This window comes from Artemia franciscana, chromosome 4 (assembly GCF_032884065.1).
Source record: "Artemia franciscana chromosome 4, ASM3288406v1, whole genome shotgun sequence".
NCBI classification, from domain to species: domain Eukaryota; kingdom Metazoa; phylum Arthropoda; class Branchiopoda; order Anostraca; family Artemiidae; genus Artemia; species Artemia franciscana.
In genome coordinates this window covers 14,534,097-14,551,212 of record NC_088866.1, presented here as the reverse complement: position 1 = coordinate 14,551,212, position 17,116 = coordinate 14,534,097, and the positions used below count along the sequence as shown (strand labels likewise).

General features: G+C 35.3%; 1 protein-coding gene across 1 annotated transcript in view; it reads right to left on the bottom strand.

Annotated features, from left to right (window-relative positions):
- LOC136026031 (nuclear pore complex protein Nup214-like) overlaps positions 1-17,116 on the bottom strand; it is an 89,924-nt gene that overhangs the window by 36,021 nt on the left and 36,787 nt on the right. Inside the window, exons 4-8 of the mRNA XM_065702188.1 lie at positions 10,814-11,016; positions 8,872-9,177; positions 5,492-5,648; positions 3,011-3,446; positions 795-896 (exon numbers count right to left, since the gene is read on the bottom strand). Of these exons, the coding sequence (XP_065558260.1) occupies positions 795-896; positions 3,011-3,446; positions 5,492-5,648; positions 8,872-9,177; positions 10,814-11,016 (1,204 nt within the window). The remainder of the gene's footprint in view (positions 1-794; positions 897-3,010; positions 3,447-5,491; positions 5,649-8,871; positions 9,178-10,813; positions 11,017-17,116) is intronic.

Genomic DNA, 17,116 nt, shown 5'->3' with positions numbered 1-17,116 from the left:
TTTTTTTTTTTTTTTTAACGTCTATGCTTTACAAAATTAAACTAACTTTACGAAAGTACTAGTTTACTTTGAAAAACACAGATTATATCTCTCTTATATACGCTCGTTCCACATCAGATTCAGTACTACGTCTTTTTAGCAGAATGAGGTAATTTGAATATGATCAGAATTATAAGACATCCTCAATGGGCTCTGATTTAACAATCTATTTTTTTTTATTCATTGCATCATTTTACACATTTATTTATGTGTTTGACCAGTTTAAATTATTATTTGCTTTTAGATAAATTGTTTTTGTAATTATTTTAAGACAAAATTTACAAACAGTAAATTATTTTTGCTTTTAACGCTTACGCTTTACAATCTTAAATTAACCTTGCGAAAGTACTAGTTCAATTTGAAAATTTTAGACTATATTTTCTCTTATGGACACTTTTCAAGCATCGGAGTCAGCACTATGTCTTTCTATTACAATGAGGAAATTTGTGTATGATCACAATAATGAAAATCCTCAATGGGGCTTGATTTAACAATCTAAATCTTTTTATTCAGTGTGTCTTTTTACACATTTATTTATGTGTTTGACGAGTTTAAAAAGCCAAATGACTTCAATCATCCTTTTTAGTAATGCTATAAGCTTCAAAGGAGTACCAATTAATTAGGCTAATAAATGAGTTGACTTCAAAGCTGTATTGTACACAGCAAAATTATCTGAATTGACGAGTTTCGTCTTCAACCTTCAGAAGAGGCGTCCTACTATCAAGCCTAATCAGAAAAATAGGGAAAAGACTTACTTGTACATTAAGCTTTGCAATTCTTTCCTTCAAACTATCCACTTCCTCTTGAAACTGATTTCTAAATTTAGCAAAATCCTTCACCAAAAATTCATCCTGTTCCTGAAAAATATATATAATTCAAATGTACTCCTCTATAAACATTAGAAGAGGGAGGATTCCCCACCTAATATTGATACTAAACTTCCCTTAAAGTTGGAACTAGAAATACGCTTTTTGACATATATTCTCTGACCAGTTTATACTAATATTAAATTATGAAAATCATACACCCTAAACAACTTATATATTACAATACATGGGCTACAGATAAATAACGAAATAGAAAAAAGGCTCGATCTTCTATTTTGTGAACAGCCTTTGATACTCTTAAAGCCTGACAGGACCAGACATTTCAGTTGTCTGTATGTTAATATTTATCTAAATCATTAAAATTTACAGATGAACTCAATGAGAATATCAAAAGATAATTGAAAAACTTATGTATCCATAGATGTTAAATCCAAGATGGTTCATTTTCACTTCCGAGTTTAAACTAGTCAGCTGTTTCTGAACAAAACAAACGCCCGATTACATTTTGCTAAATCTTGATCTATGGGATTAAAGAAAAGTGTTTTCTATGTTAGAAAAAAAAACAGTCTCAATATTGCATAAAATCCTACTCAGGTCATTTGAAGGTATTGTTTTAATATTTGGCAACTTCTAAGGAAACACACTAACAAAATTAGAAACATTTCGACAGATGAACATCATAAGCCGGCTCTGGCCAGCAGTTTGACCACCGTTGCTATATACAACCCCAGTAGCATTTTAATGGAAAAAAGATTTTCCAAAGCATTTTAATAAGTAAGCCTGAGATAAAATGACAGAGGATGAATGAGTGAGCGGGAGGGAGAGAGGGGAGAGCGAAAAAAGTAACTCATGTATCTTCAAGGCTTTGTATCTAAGGGAAAAATATAACCCAAAACTTCGCATCAGGTGCACCCTTGCAGTAAGTAAAGAAGAGAATGGCTCATTGTTTCAGAACATTTTATTAGATAAAATAGTGGATTAAAATAACAAACTTTCATAGTCAGAGAATTACATACTCAGTAAAGTATAACGAGTGGCAGGATTGGAACCTCAGTAAATGACGCTAAACTTAGAAAAAAAGTATATCAAAGGCAAATTCATAAGACAAAGTCAAAAGATGCAAGACAGAAAAATATACAGGGTAGCAAATCCCTTTTTGAACAGGTAAATTTCCGATGCTTAATTTTCCAGCAAAGTTTAAAGTGATCTTGTGACTAAGAAAAAAAAACTAAGAAAAACATAGAATGTCCAGGCAATAGAGTAATCAATCACAGAACAGGAACCTATGTTTCTGGAGGAAAGCTAATATATATATATATATATATATAATTATATATATATATATATATATATATATATATATATATATACATACATATATATATATATATACATATATATATATATATATATATATATATATATATATATATATATATATATATATATATATATATATATATATATATATATATATTGGAGACTAAAAAATGGTTCAAAAAATGGTGACCGACACTATCCACAGGAATTGAATGCAAGTGGGCGACTGAGATTTTGTTGTGTACTTTATGTTGTTTAATATATACATATATCTTAAGGCTATGCCGTCTTTTCTTAAACCCTGAATTTCTTTTGGAAGTCACTAATATTATGACTAAATAGTGATACATTTACGTATTTGAATTTTATCATTTTTCATGAGTAAATTTACCGGTGATTTTCAATCACATAAGAATCCCGTTTTCATTCAAAACGGTATTTTCAAACGTCTGAGACACTTTACAGTTTCATTCATATTTTACAGCGAAGTTTCCTCTTTTTTATTAAATAAATGTTCTGCATTATTTACTTCTCTTGGTGACAATTGATACAAAAATCTTAAACAACACTTCAAAACTTTCCAAAGCCCAGAAAATTTATTCTGAACACATTCTTCGGAACATAAATCTTAGATATAGTAATAAAAATTACGAATTACATCCAAAACGGGTATTGAAAATCGTATGAATCGAAAGGTTTTGAGAAGTTCCCTGAGAATATTTGTTAACCGGTACATAGAGGAATTAAGATACCTAGAATAAAATAATAAAACAGATTTTTATTTAAAAAAAACCCTTAAGCTGAAAACAAATTATTGAATAAACCTTATCTGTGGATCCTTTCAAAGCTAATTCTACTGCCTTTGTTCCAGCCTTGGCTGCTTCACTAGGTTTTGCCTGAAAAGATGGCGTCGCCAGAGTTGACAGATCTTGTCTCGACGGAGCTTCTGGAGTAAGTCTTTCAGTACCAGCCACACCAGCCGCAGCTGGTTTAGTCACTGCTTGGGTTCCAAACAGGCCAGTGGACGATGGAATACCAAATGGCTTAATTGAAGGAGTGGCTATAGAATTAATTGGAGTTGAAAACAGCGAAGATTTTGGCTGAAGAACTGGAGCTGATGGTTCAATTTTCGATAAACCGGCTAGGGTAAATGCAGGAGATGTAGCAAATACAGATGGTTTGGTTTGTGTCACATTGGTTAATGGTAATATTGGCTCGGAAACTTGTTGCGGAGGGGCAGGCAAGACCAGTTCTTTTTCTCTGAAAAGTAAAAAAAAAAAAAAAACAATTGACAAGTAATCCTTAAAGTATCTAACTTATGAAACAGTGGCACATTACGTGCATATATAACATGAAATATTTAGCTGTCAGCCCATCGGGTCCCACTTTAGGCTACAGTCTGAACTTTACTGAAAACAAACTATAATTTAGATCACATTTTGCTATTATTAAAATATTAGTAAAAAAATAACCAAAGGCTTCTACCAGGAGAAAACAGTTTTTTGGTTTAATGACACTCGCAACTGACATTTTCAAACTGACAATTTAGATAAGTTTATTGACGATTGATATATCTAGTCAACAATTAATTCAGGAATCGCTCAAATATAATAGTCCAGTCAATTCAAATAGTAAGAATTACGGTATTGGTATCGACACTTCAAATCCTATTACAAATATAAACCAAAATCTGTGTTTTGTAGCAAGGGTAGTCCAAGCCCTGATGAATAAAACCTCAACAGAAAGAAATCACAATGGATGAATATTGTATAGTTTTTTAGAAGCAAGACTTATAGGAAATAACATACATAAAACGTCCCTCTAATCCGCAGGAAATGTCGAAAGGAATTTGAAGAATCGGAACGATTTGAGCAGCATTTCAAACCAAATCATTTGAACCAAATCATTTAATGAAAACAAGATACACTTTCATAGGCATGGCCCTAGCATGATGTCTTTTAGTAAAAAAAAAAAAATAATACTAAAAAATGGTGAACACAAGACTTTTTCAAAAAGCAAAAAAGTTATCAAAACGCACAAGGTATGATTTATTAACGCACGAACAAAACTAGGAACAAGGCTTTACGAACAACGCTGTAACCTGGAGTAGACCAGTGGTAGTTTCGGAACTTTTACAGCCGCTTCTCTAGGGAGTCGGGATCTAAGAGGGACAAAAGAAGGCAGGGCACACCTAAAAAGGGGGCTTTTTAAAATCTATCACATTTAAAATTTGTCCATTTCCCAAGATCGTCTAGATGTTTTAAAATTAAATCAAGTAAACTACTGAGATAGTGAACAGTTGAATACCTTGGGTTGTTACCTAATTCTTCCTTATCAATTACTTCAAAGAATATTTTTTTCAACAAAACTCTCATAAACATGGCTGAAAATCGATATAACAGTTATCAACTGCAAAATTACCGATAGTATGATATTTCGTCATTACAATGCTATATTTAGCGGGATTTTAGGTCATGTCTGACACAATCGAATGAAACATTGTTTTAAATCAGAATAGATTCTTTCTGCAATGCTCCATAGCTTTCATGTAAAAATAAAAAGTATTCCTTTTGTTTAAAATTATCTAAGAGGGTGACCTATAAAAGAAAAAAAAATATACAGTGTCACGAGTGATCAAAAAGTCCCCAAAGCCACCTAAAGTAAACCATTTGGCAGGGACGTCAACAAACAGCAGGTTGACAAATCTACTACTACTGCTGCTAACAACTCACTGCAGCCCCAAGCCGCCTGAAGCCGACACAGCTAGGCACGTTCCTCCTCCATCGCAACTTATTTAAAACGTCCCCCATTACACCCTCCCAAGAAGTTCTCATTTCTCTTGAATCTTTCCTTACAACATCCTCCCACTCCAACCACCGTCGACCTCCTTTTCGTTTAGCCCTAGACGGTTGGCCTACAAGGAATATGTTTGGCAATCTGTCATCCTTCACCTGCAGAATGTGTTCTAGCCATCTAAATCTTTTCCCGCACTATAGCCACAGAAGGCGGCATTGAACCCCATTTTTCGTATAGCTTACTTTTTGAGATACGGTCAGTCAGTTGGGTACCCAAAACAGTCCGTAAATAATTTCTCTGGAGACCACCTAGCAAACCGCCTTCCGTCTTTCGGAGCGCCGACGCTTCAGAGCGTCGACTGACCCATGTCATCACTGTAGTTTCCAATATTCTAATCTTAGTTCACAAACACTCTGTAAAGCAGTGGGCATTATTTGTCGAAGATTATATCAGCCAGCCTGTGAATGTGGGACGAACAATAACAGTCAAAACTGGGTCACTTAACTTACATTTGAGATGGTGTTGTCGGCAGCTTGAGAGGTTGGGATGGGGGAGCTGTCAGTTGTTTAGCACCTTCTCTAACATTTATTATGTGAAACGGTGTTAAGATACCAGCACTGGACATCACCATTAATACTGGAGCAGGTGGTATTTTTTCTGTCTCTCCTGTAAATATACAATACACTAAACAAATATTTATCATAAACCAAGCGAGTTAACCAGTCAGGTTAGCAGGAAAATATTGCAATAGACGACGATATATACAGAAGCCGCTTCCAGAAAAATATCGAACATTTAAGTAAATGATTCTAGCCTACATTTAGAATCCTCATCAGGGGATCCGAATACTAAATTAAAAAAATTAAATAGTGAAAGTAACATGTGGCAAAAAAAAACTTATTGTATTTTAGAGACATAAAACTTGACCATCTTCACCATTTAGGCTATTTGGAAGCTCCCTAAGCTCATGCCGGTTCTATGCGGATTCAATAGGGCCACAAATTTTAGCCAACATTGTAAAAAAGGAGAGGTATTATGCCTTGGGAAACTAATTAGCTTCAAAGATTGTTACGAACAAAATAACATGGGATACGAACAAACTCATGGTATGCAGAAAAACAGATTTGGCCAATCGAATCATCGAGTTTCACAGGGCTAACTCACAAAGTAAATAAAATGTTACATAACGACCTTTGCTTCACCCAAGCTATGTTATGGCGTCCAATGAAATCTCCCTTGGACACACCCCACTTCAATAGCATATAGGTTATATTTTATGAATTACAAAGTAAATGTACTCGAACACCGTATTTTGAAAGACTAGCGGTTTGGGACAATTGCTTTCCTCCCGCAAGCCTTATTTCTTCCATGTTTTTTTTTTACAATGATAACATCACTTTGCCGTAAATAGATTATGCTATGCACTTAGTATTATAAAAAAGACTGAACAGAAGTTATAAATTTTCTGAAAACCAATTACGACGAAAAACCCGTCTTTCACTACTGAAGACGATAATTCTTGCCAAAGCGAAGATGCAAGATCTTTTTCGCTGTTTTAAATAAAGTTTCAATGGAAAAAGCACACTTTTCGGTCTTTAATGCGTGGTAAGCTGAAATTTCTAATCAAAATTTGATTTAAAAAAGTAAAATTAAAAGAATGAAAACACGAATTACGAAGTTTTAATCGCTTTACTAAAATAAAGAGTTTTTGAAATAAACACAAGAACCAGAGCTATCAGTACATAGAGGAAATTGAGAAATGTCCACATACTGGTTTGAGACAGGAGGTGCTGTTGGGTATAATCAAATAAAAGCAACAGTTGCCAACAACTGTTGGATTTTTGATTATACCCAACAGCACCTCCTGTCTCAAACCAGTATGTGGATATTTCTCAATTTCCTCTACGTACTGATAGCTCTGTTGGTCTTTTCTTATTCTGAGATACTTCTGACCCATGGTCATTGCCAGATTCTTTGGATTGCTTTGAATCGATGCAAGTGTATGTATTTTCTTACGGTTTTAAGTTGTATCTTGTACTTTCAATCGGCGGGTACTGTTTTAATGTACCGACTTTTGATGTACCGTTGCTGTTCAGAGTCATTAGTCTGTACCGTCATTGTTTTGAGTCAATTAAAAGTAATCAATGATTAATATAGGTCTTCTCGTACAGCTCAACAGGAATCATCCCCTTATACTTAGACCTGATTACCCCTTACCCATCCAGGGCAGAAACCCTCCTGTACTTCTTTACCCAAGAGTGGGTCCAACGTGGTCCCCTCACCACACTTAATGGTCACAACCTTTCCACTTTACTACATTTGGTGGCTATAACCTTGTACACTTCACCACAAATGTGAATTAGATGACAAAAATATTTTTTTGCGGCTGCGAAAATTAGCCAACGGATCAACAAACAACAAATAAAATGAGATTAATAGAAACGCTGACAATGGCTATCGTTTTTGAAGAGTACACGAATGCTGAATACATGCTCTTATAACTTTGGTACAAATCATTTTAGAATTGCCGTCTGATTATGGATGTAGTTTTTGCAGTTAGCATTTACAGAATACCGAGGTAAAAAATTGGTTTAGCATCAGGAGTAGTCAGAAAAATTAATACATCTTAAGATATATATGCACTAAGTTTATGATAAAAAATGGGCACCCTACATTACTACATCCACCACCCCAGCTCCTTGTCTAATCACCATATGTGCCCTAGAAATCGGCAACAGCAAGGATTTTTAAGCCACCATACCAAAGCCGCTTGAATCGCAGCGGTTTTCCCATTAAGAATTCTTTTCAGATCTTTTCTTTAAACCCATGAAACAAAAAGAGAACAACTGTTGATTGAAGCCAGAGTAACATCTGACAGCGTTGCGATACTGTGTGTGACGGGTACCTCCATCGCAATTATTATACGCTTTAGATTTTTTCTCATTTCTGTTTAGTCTGCTCTCACACAAACGAAGAACCAATGACCCCCGTTCAAAAGATCTTGAATTTCAAGCATTTTTTTTATCTGTTTGATCAGTCAATGTTGGACGTTCAGCTTCGTTTGGACTTCTTCAGGTTTTTCTTAATCATTTTTCAGTCCTTTGTGTCACAAAATAGAAAAGAGCTTTTTACACGGGTTTCTCCTTAATAGCCTCACAGATAGAGACAGGGATACAGAGAGAGAGCGAGAGAGGAGACAACGAGAGAGAGAGAGATAGAGAGAGAGAGAGAGAGAGAGAGAGAGAGAGAGAGAGAGAGAGAGAGAGAGAGAGAGAGAGAGAGAGAGAGAGAGAGAGAGAGAGAGAGAGAGAGAGAGAGAGAGGAGATCGTAGCATATCGTTGCATAGCTCAATTCGGTTTTTTACAAATTCTTACTTTTAAATAAAAGTCATACACTACGGCTCAGCATTGAAAATCGATGTGAAAAAAGGCACAAACGAGCTGGCGTAACGATTAGTTCGCATTTTAGGGGGTAGAAGTTTATTTTGTAACTGAGTTCGACTTTTGGGAGGGACTGGTTCAGGTAGTAGTGATCAAGGCGTCAACACTGAAGGTGTCCATAGAGGATTTTTCTTAGTCAGATTCAAAACAAAATTTCATGACGCTGGTCGACGTTTTGGTACAAAGTCATAAGCGACCCAAGCACTAAACATAGTTTTACTCTGTACGAATTCTCAAAATTCAAAGGTTCTGTGATAGCAGACACGTTTCTCTTAGCTTAAGCAAAAACCCAACTCAACCAAGAAGGGCGTGCTTCCTCCCTTTATGAAGCATGAAAAATGGGTAAATACTGTTTATCCGAAAACAAAATACTCTTCAGGTGACCTTCAAGGGTAGTATCCAGAGGTTTTAAAAAAAGAATATCGTGCATAAATTCATTAAAACTTACCAAAAGGCAGTGGTTCCTGTCTTGAGTAGTCTACTGATAACCCAACAGGATACCGCTCATCCCCATCCTTCATAGGCACTTCAGCTCTACCAGAGTCATCCAGAAGCCAGGGACTCCAGCTATCACCATCAGCCAAGCCTAAAACAGCCAACTCGGAAGCCGTTGCAGAGCAGCATATGATAACACCCCAATCTGACAAGTGATAAAATTGATATCTGTAATCTTCAGAGCCTGATCCAAAACATACGTCATCATATGGAATGTATGTGATAGGCTCATTCTTAGGCGTGTTCACCACATAGACAACTATAAAATAAACAATTATTGTATGGTACAACCGATTCTAAATATGTTGTACCGACAATTCGTGATAAACTTAACAACCCACCAATTATTGTAAACAGCGACAATCTGGTAAATATCAAAAATGATATTTTTTTGGGTGTGCAGAAAAAAGCTTGAGCTTTGAAGCAGCCTACGATTGGAACCTTTTTTTTGTAATTATTCATAGCCAAAAACCCCTTTCTGGATGAATTTTTTTAAGCAAACGCGCAAGAAACGCGTTTTAATGACAATAACTTAAGTTAAATTTAGTGTTTATATTAACGATTAACCAAATGGCTTTTAACTAAGGCAAAATATATTTAATGTTAAACAGTTGGAATAGTGAAATAACAATTCCTATGTCTTTGTATCTGGAGCTCGTAGATATCAATTTCTTTAAGACATTTTAGATTTCAGACTCTTTTGTATGCAATATCTTTTCTAGACGTCCAGCATCTTTGGGAAAGTTTTACCAGCATAAATTGTAAGGGTACCAACATGCTCCTCATTGAAGCATAGAGGGGGGGGGGGCAACTTCAAAGAAAAATTAAATTGTAACCTCCTTAATTTTATCTACACTGGGCTTCTCCATGCAGAATAGTGCAGATTTTGTCAGAAATTTCCCTTCAAAAATGTCTATGTCGAGAGCTACAATATTTGAAAAGCAGCAAAAATAAGCCAAGAGCTGCCTATGTAGGATTTTGTCTTTATATTTTAGATTTCAGCTTTTTTGTAATTTTTCTATAACAGAGATTTATTCAAATCCCCAGCGACAAAATTCCCACGATTCAAAACAAAACGAATATGGAAAATAAAACTGAAAAACATAATCAAGATAACCGAAAATATCTTATATTTTAAGACTCCAAATTTCCATGCAAGTAGATATTAGAAAAACAGGTACGAATCTGAACACCCATGACCAGGAAGTATCAAATTTTTGCATATGAATGTTACAAAAATGAAGCAGTTTTAGTCCAAAGAATGTGCGTTCCATTGTATTTTACTCAACTTTATAATAAACAGTGTTCTGCTTGCCTCTAATATAAAAAAATGAACAGCAAAAAAAAAAAAAAAAAAAAAAAAAAAAAAAAAAAAAAAAAAAAAAAAAAAAAAAAAAAAAAAAACATACTGTTCTGAAAAAAAAAGAAGAGAGAACTTACTGCCAATAAAAAAAAAAATAGCTAAAAATATACATATTTATCTTCAAGGTCTCTAAGCATAATACTGTTTTGAAAAAAATCAGAGGGAATTTCCTGTCAGTAAAAATATTAGCTTAAAATATAGTTATTTATCGTCATGGTTTTTAAGCATTACACTGTTTAAAACAAAGAAGAAGAGAGAACTTCCTGCCAATAAAAAAAATTAGCTTAAATATAATTATTTATTGTCAAGGTCTCTAAGCATCATACTCTCCTGAAAAAAAAATCATAATACGACATATATCTTAGTCTTCTTATTAATTCATAACTAATAGCGTTTGAAATACTTAACATCAAGTAGTATAATTTAATACAAATAAGATTGAGTTCGTTAAAAATGGAAGGGATTTATATAATATTGGTTATTTTTATTCAAATGACGGAAAATTAACTTAGCACATTACGGGTGGACTTACATGGTCTGGGATCTTGACAGTCAACGTAAGCACAAACAAACTGAAAGTTTGAAACCCATAGTAAACCAACTACAGGTCCAACTGAGTGTCCTTCGGGAGGAGGGATTTTCTTGACGACACTCATATCAGGTTTACATTGAAACAACTGACCATCTGATCTTCCAATAACTACCTGCTTTCCTTTCGGTGACCAGCATATGGCACTGAAAAAAGTTCATAATATACAAGTCGAAAAATAAGACACATTCAAGCTACAGAATATCACAGCATTGCTGCAAAGCAGATCAGTGCCCAAAAAGCCAAGGTTACAAGTAACAAGAAGTAACAAAGTCGAAACACTAAGGTTACAAGATGCCCTGATAGAACGATAGGATGAACAATCAAGGATAGATTCGCTTTTTTAACCACAGTAGAACACAACCGGCAGATACAATGGGTGAATTGAAAAATAACTGAAGACGCGATATTAACAGCTCGCATTCAGGCTAACGATGGTTATCTGAAATATCATCAAGATCAGTCAAGGAAGACTTCAGTCTTTCTCAGACTCAGTCACTATCAAGATCCAAGCTGCAGAATTATACTCAAAGTCAAAGCTCCAGAATTTCGGAGCATTGCTGAAGATTCACTCAAAGCAACAATGAGGTTAAGTCCTGATTCGGTGTAAAAACCAGCTGAATCTTGATTCTGCACAGAAAGGAACAAAGTTTAATCTTCAGAATTCTCAAACAACAGCAGTGAGAAGGAGGGATAACTTTCAGCACCATTATATCAAAGCAGCAGAAATGCTCACAATTTGAAACTTAACACTTTTTCGGATGAAGGAAAAAAAACAACTCAATCCACAATTGAAACAAAAGATGTTAAAAAAAAACCAATTTTTGTTTTAATAGGACAGTAAGAATCAAATAAAACTTATTGATACAACAAACCGAATATTTCTGCCTCGCCTATGACATTTTTTCAAAACGGAAGAAAAGACAACAAAACACTAACTACATGAAAAAATATAATAAAGTAACAAAGAAAACAGAAATCGTTATATCCCCCCCCCAAAAAATGAAAGGAATCGATAGGGAGAATTTCGCAGACATTGCCTTGTGCGTTGATACGTGATATATCATATTGGATTTAGTTTAAACGCAAGTTTCCTTTCGTTTTTCCTTTAGTTTCAGCACGTGTGTGTTTTCTTTGTTTTATCATGTTTAGCTTAAGCTAGTTTTTGTTTTGTTTTTTGTCATTTTTTCCTAATTGGTAAAGGTTTCCCGGATGCGAAGGTGGAATATTTGGGCTTTTATCATTATATTAATTAAAAAGAAATTTTTTCCACGAAATAAGTTTTTCAAAGAAAAGTAAAGAGTTTTTATTTTAAGAGAATTATTTATTATAGAAAAGTAAAGAGTTTTAATTTAAAAGTAAAAATTAAACTAAAAATGAGCAGAAATAAAGTCAAATAATCTTCCAAGCGTTAAACTATTACAAATCATTCTCAATAAATAAATAAAACCCAAAACGAACAGAAATCATAGGCAGCGCAATAGCACTGCCTAAGTAAAGAGCGATGTGGGCACAACGTATTGTTAATAATTCTTTTTTTTATTTTAGACCAGAGCACTTCGCATAGATGTTGTCCAAGAGACTTCAAAAAAAAGCTCTTTTGATTGAAAATTGTGAGGGCTTTAGCCTTTTCAATAGTTGAAAGTTATTAGAGCCCCCCCCCCCCTCTTACTCCCATCATTTACCCAAACACATCCAATTGAAATTTCAACATAGTCATTTCGTTCAGCGTAGTTGAAAGGCCAGTCTAGAAATTATGTGTTTGAGGATGACAACCCCCCCCCTCCCTGGCAAAGCCCTTAGGGCAGAGGTTGTAAGTTATGTCATGGGGGCATATAAAGTTTTTATAGAAATGACGGTCGTGTAAACTTCGGAGGGGGCTCATTAAACTGGTATTTGGAATTTCTAGTGCTCTTTTAAGATTCAAAGCGATCAAAGGGCAGATAGCCCCCCCCAAACCTCTGATTTTCCCAAAATGCATCCGATGAAAATGTTAAGATGGTCATTTGTTGTCGTAGAAAATTCAAAAAGGATAATTTCATTAGAAATTGAAAGGGCTAGTGATTTTTGTAACAGTCAAAATAATCAGCGTACTTAAAAGGTCTGGAAATTATGTCTTTGAGGATGACAATCCCCCCCCCCACCACCACCTCTCGGTACAAGGGTTGTAAGTTATGCCCCGAGGGCAAATGAGGTTTTCATGGAAATATTGGTCGTACAAACTCTGGAGAGGGCTCATTGGATTGCAAATCCGATGTTTTAATACCCTTTTTAAGAGTCAAAGCCATCGTGAGAAACCCTCCCCCCCTCACGTCGTATTTTCCACAAATGCATCCAATATAAATTTTGAGATGCCATTTGCTTAAAAATAGTCGAAAGATCATATAGTAAGGCCTTTAGGGTTGACAGAATCTCCCAGTTAATTAGGGGCAGTTGTACCCAGGGGCATATAAGGATTTTTATGGAAGGGGTGGTCATGTAAACTTTAGAAGAGGTTGATTTGATTACAAATGTATAGTCAACCATGATGGAGAAACGAATTCAATTGAAATTGTGTGATGGCCATTTTGTCCCCTAATAGACCAAAAGTCATATAACAATGTCTTTAGGGTGGACACTATGGTAAGAGCCCATGGGCAAGGGTTATACGTTATGCCCCGGGGCATGTGGTTTTATGGAACGGATGGTCGTATAAACTTTGGATCGGATGGGGCTCATTTGTTTGGAGGTCAGAAGTTTTAGCGAACATTCAGGAAATGATAAGGGAGATGATCAAATTGGCAACATTTGCATGCTACCAATACTACTACAACTACTACCACTACTACTACCACACCACTCCATTTACAGATTGAGGAAAAATTTGAAACAAATTAAAAGACGCTATGTGCATGCACATTGTCAAAATAGCATATCCCAAGAATTGATTTGGGTATCAAGTTGAAACTTTCAATGAATGCTTAAAGGGGAAGATCATTCCACCAAATGGCAATATTTGCGCCCTACTACTAATCCTACTGTTACTGCTTCATCTACTACAACTACTACTTCTATTGCAACTACTTATAAGGCTAAGAGCACTGAGATGAAAATTCAAGTAGTATATGAACATGCAGGTTATCAAAAGGACATGTTAGCAATGTCATAGCAATGGCTAATTGTATTAAATTGAACCGTCCAGGACTTGATGAGAGGGATGTTCTACTGACCAAAAGGTAATAGGTCAACACTACTGTTCCTAGTAGTACCACCACTACTCAGTAGTATTACTAATAATATCAATACTACTACTGTGACTACTATTCCAACTATGCCTAAGGGTATGAAGGTGAAATTTTCAAGGAATTTTGAGGGGGAAGTACCGTCTGTACTGTATGCAGATTGTCAAAAGCGTGTAATAGCGATATCCTGGGAACAGTTTGGTCTGTGAAGTTGAAACTAACAAGGCTTGTTGAGAGGGATGTTTAACTAACCAAAAGAAAATATTTGCATTTTAATCCAGCTGCTTTTACTCATACTACTACTACTACTACTTCTATTACTACTAATGTCACTAAAGCTTAGACTACTACAATTAATTCTACTGCTGTTCAAACTAAGGACATTAACGTGAAAAATTTGGGATATATAGAAACTGTATGGATTTCGTAACATACTATGCCAAAGCTGATTGTTAAGCGGACTTATCAGAAATGAATAAGGAACGGTTGATGGTATTAAGATATGAACCTGAAACTTTCAGCGTGTGTTGAAGGGGATGCTGAAGAAGCCAAAGATGCTATACGCATACTGCTACTAATGCCGCTACAACTATTGCTACTGCGCAAGCTAAGGGTATTAGGGTGAAGCTTTTAAAAAATGTCTAGGCGGATATTGAACCAAATCAAAACAAACTACGAGCATGTGGACTTTCAAAAAGGTGACACAGCAATATCTGAAGAACGAATTTAATTATTAAATTAGACCTTTATGGGTAAGTTGTGGAGGATTTCGAACTAGCCAGAAGGCACTGTGTTTATACTTTTAATATTAACACTACAGTTACTGTAACTAATGACGCTAAGGATATTAAGGTGAAACTTTTAGGGAAGATTTAGGAAGAGTCTCAATTAAACGAAAAAACGGTATGCATGCAGGCTTTTAAAAGGACATACAAGCAATATCGTGGGCAGCACCACTCTATAATAGCTATAAATATCATTGAAACTTTTAAAGGAGCTAATTCCATCCAAATTAAAAATTCCGGTGCTCTTTTTAAGAATAAAAGAGATTGGAAGGCAAGCAGCTCTTCTCTCAAGCCCATTCGTTTTCCAAACACATCCAGTCAAAATTTTGAGACAGCCATTTGGTTCAGTATTGTAGGACGGTCCAGCAACTATGCCTTTATGATATTGGGCATGTCGACCGCCCCCCCCCCCCCCATTATGCAATGGGCCCATTAGGCTTAAAACAAGCAAATGGCCCAGGAAAAAGAAGGTTTCAGGGCTACTACTATTACTACTTCTGCTCTACCAGTTTAAATAATAAAAGAGTGTAAGTGTATTCAGGTTGTCAAACAGCATAGATAGAGTATTTTGGGAATGATATAAAGTTTTATTTTCCAGATCAGCTTCAGGAGTTATAAAATTAATTTAAAAAATACTGTTTGTGTCAGAATTAAAAATTACTGAATAAATTTCTCCAACATGCAAATAGCAACCCAAAATATGGGTGCTTATAGAAGAACTCAAAAGATATAAAAAAAATTCCATGAAGTCTAAGTCAATAAAAAATGAACAGAAATTAATTTTAATATCTTTTTCCACAAAACAAGTTTTTCAAATAAAAGTAAAGAGCTCCATTAAGCCAAAAATGAGCAGAAATAAATTCAAATAACCTTTCACACGTAAAACTACCTCAAATCACAGTCGATAAATAAATGAAATTTAGAACAAACAGAAATTACAATAAATAGCCGAGTCAAACTCGAAACAAGCAAAAATTAATATGAGTAGGGCCGATAACCCCCATGTCTTCTAAAGACCAGAACATAGTTTGCACTTTACTAAAAAAAAAAAATAATAAAGTTTTGAAAATTTATTATTTATAAAAGTAAAACAAGAGCCAAGAGCTCATATGGCACTTGTGACGAGGTTGGAAGAGCCAAGAGCTCATATGGCACTTGTGACGAGGTCGGAGCCTAAAATTAGACTCGGTACTCTGGTTTCCAAGATTTCTGTTTCCCCTCTCCACCCCCAATGTCCTCGGATCCGATCCGAATTGAAAATGGAGCATCTGAAGAAGAAGAAGAAGAAGAAGTTTATTATTATTCAATACAATACAATACAAAATACAATTCAAAATGGAATTACAATACACTTATTCCTCCTCGAAAGGCTCCATGGCCAGGAATACAAGGGGGGTATCTATATATCAAGTTTCATTAAGATCCGATCTTTCATTAAGACCCGACGCGCCTACCAATTTTCGTCGTCCTAGCACGTTCAGAAGCACCGAACTCGCCAAAGCACTGGAAATCCCCTCCAACTCCCCCAAAGAGAGAGAATTCATTCCGGCTATGTCAATCATGCATGTAGGACTTGTGCTTATTCTTCCCACCAAGTTTCACTCCAATCTCTCCACTCTAAGCGTTTTCTAATATTTCTGGTTTCCCCCTCTAACTCCCCCCAATGTCACCGGATCCGGCCGAAATTCAAAAGTAAGAGCTCTGAGACACGAGGTACCTATAAATATTAGATTTCATTTAAGATTCGATCACCCATTCGTAAGTTAAAAATACCTCATTTTTTCTAATTTTTCCAAATTAACATAAATATTAAATTTCATTTAAGATTTGATCACCCATTCGTAAGTTAAAAATACCTCATTTCTTCTAATTTTTCCGAATCAATCGTCCTTCCACTTCCCACCGCACCTCCCAGATGGTCAAATTCTGGGAAAACGACTATTTCTAATTTAATCTGGTCTTGTCCCTGATACATCTGCCAACTTTCATCGTCCTAGCTTATCTGAAAGTGCCCGAACTAGCAAAACCAGGACCGACTGACAGAAATTGCGATCGCTATACGTCAATTGGTAAATACCAAGTGCCATAAAAAGTGAAAACATTTAAAACATTTTTTTTTTCAGTGAAGTGCAAATTATGTTCTGGTCTTGAGAAGCCACGGGGATTATCAGCCCTACTCGTGCTAATTTTTGCTCGTTTTGAATCTGACTTGGCTTTTAGTGTTATTTCTGTTCGTTTTG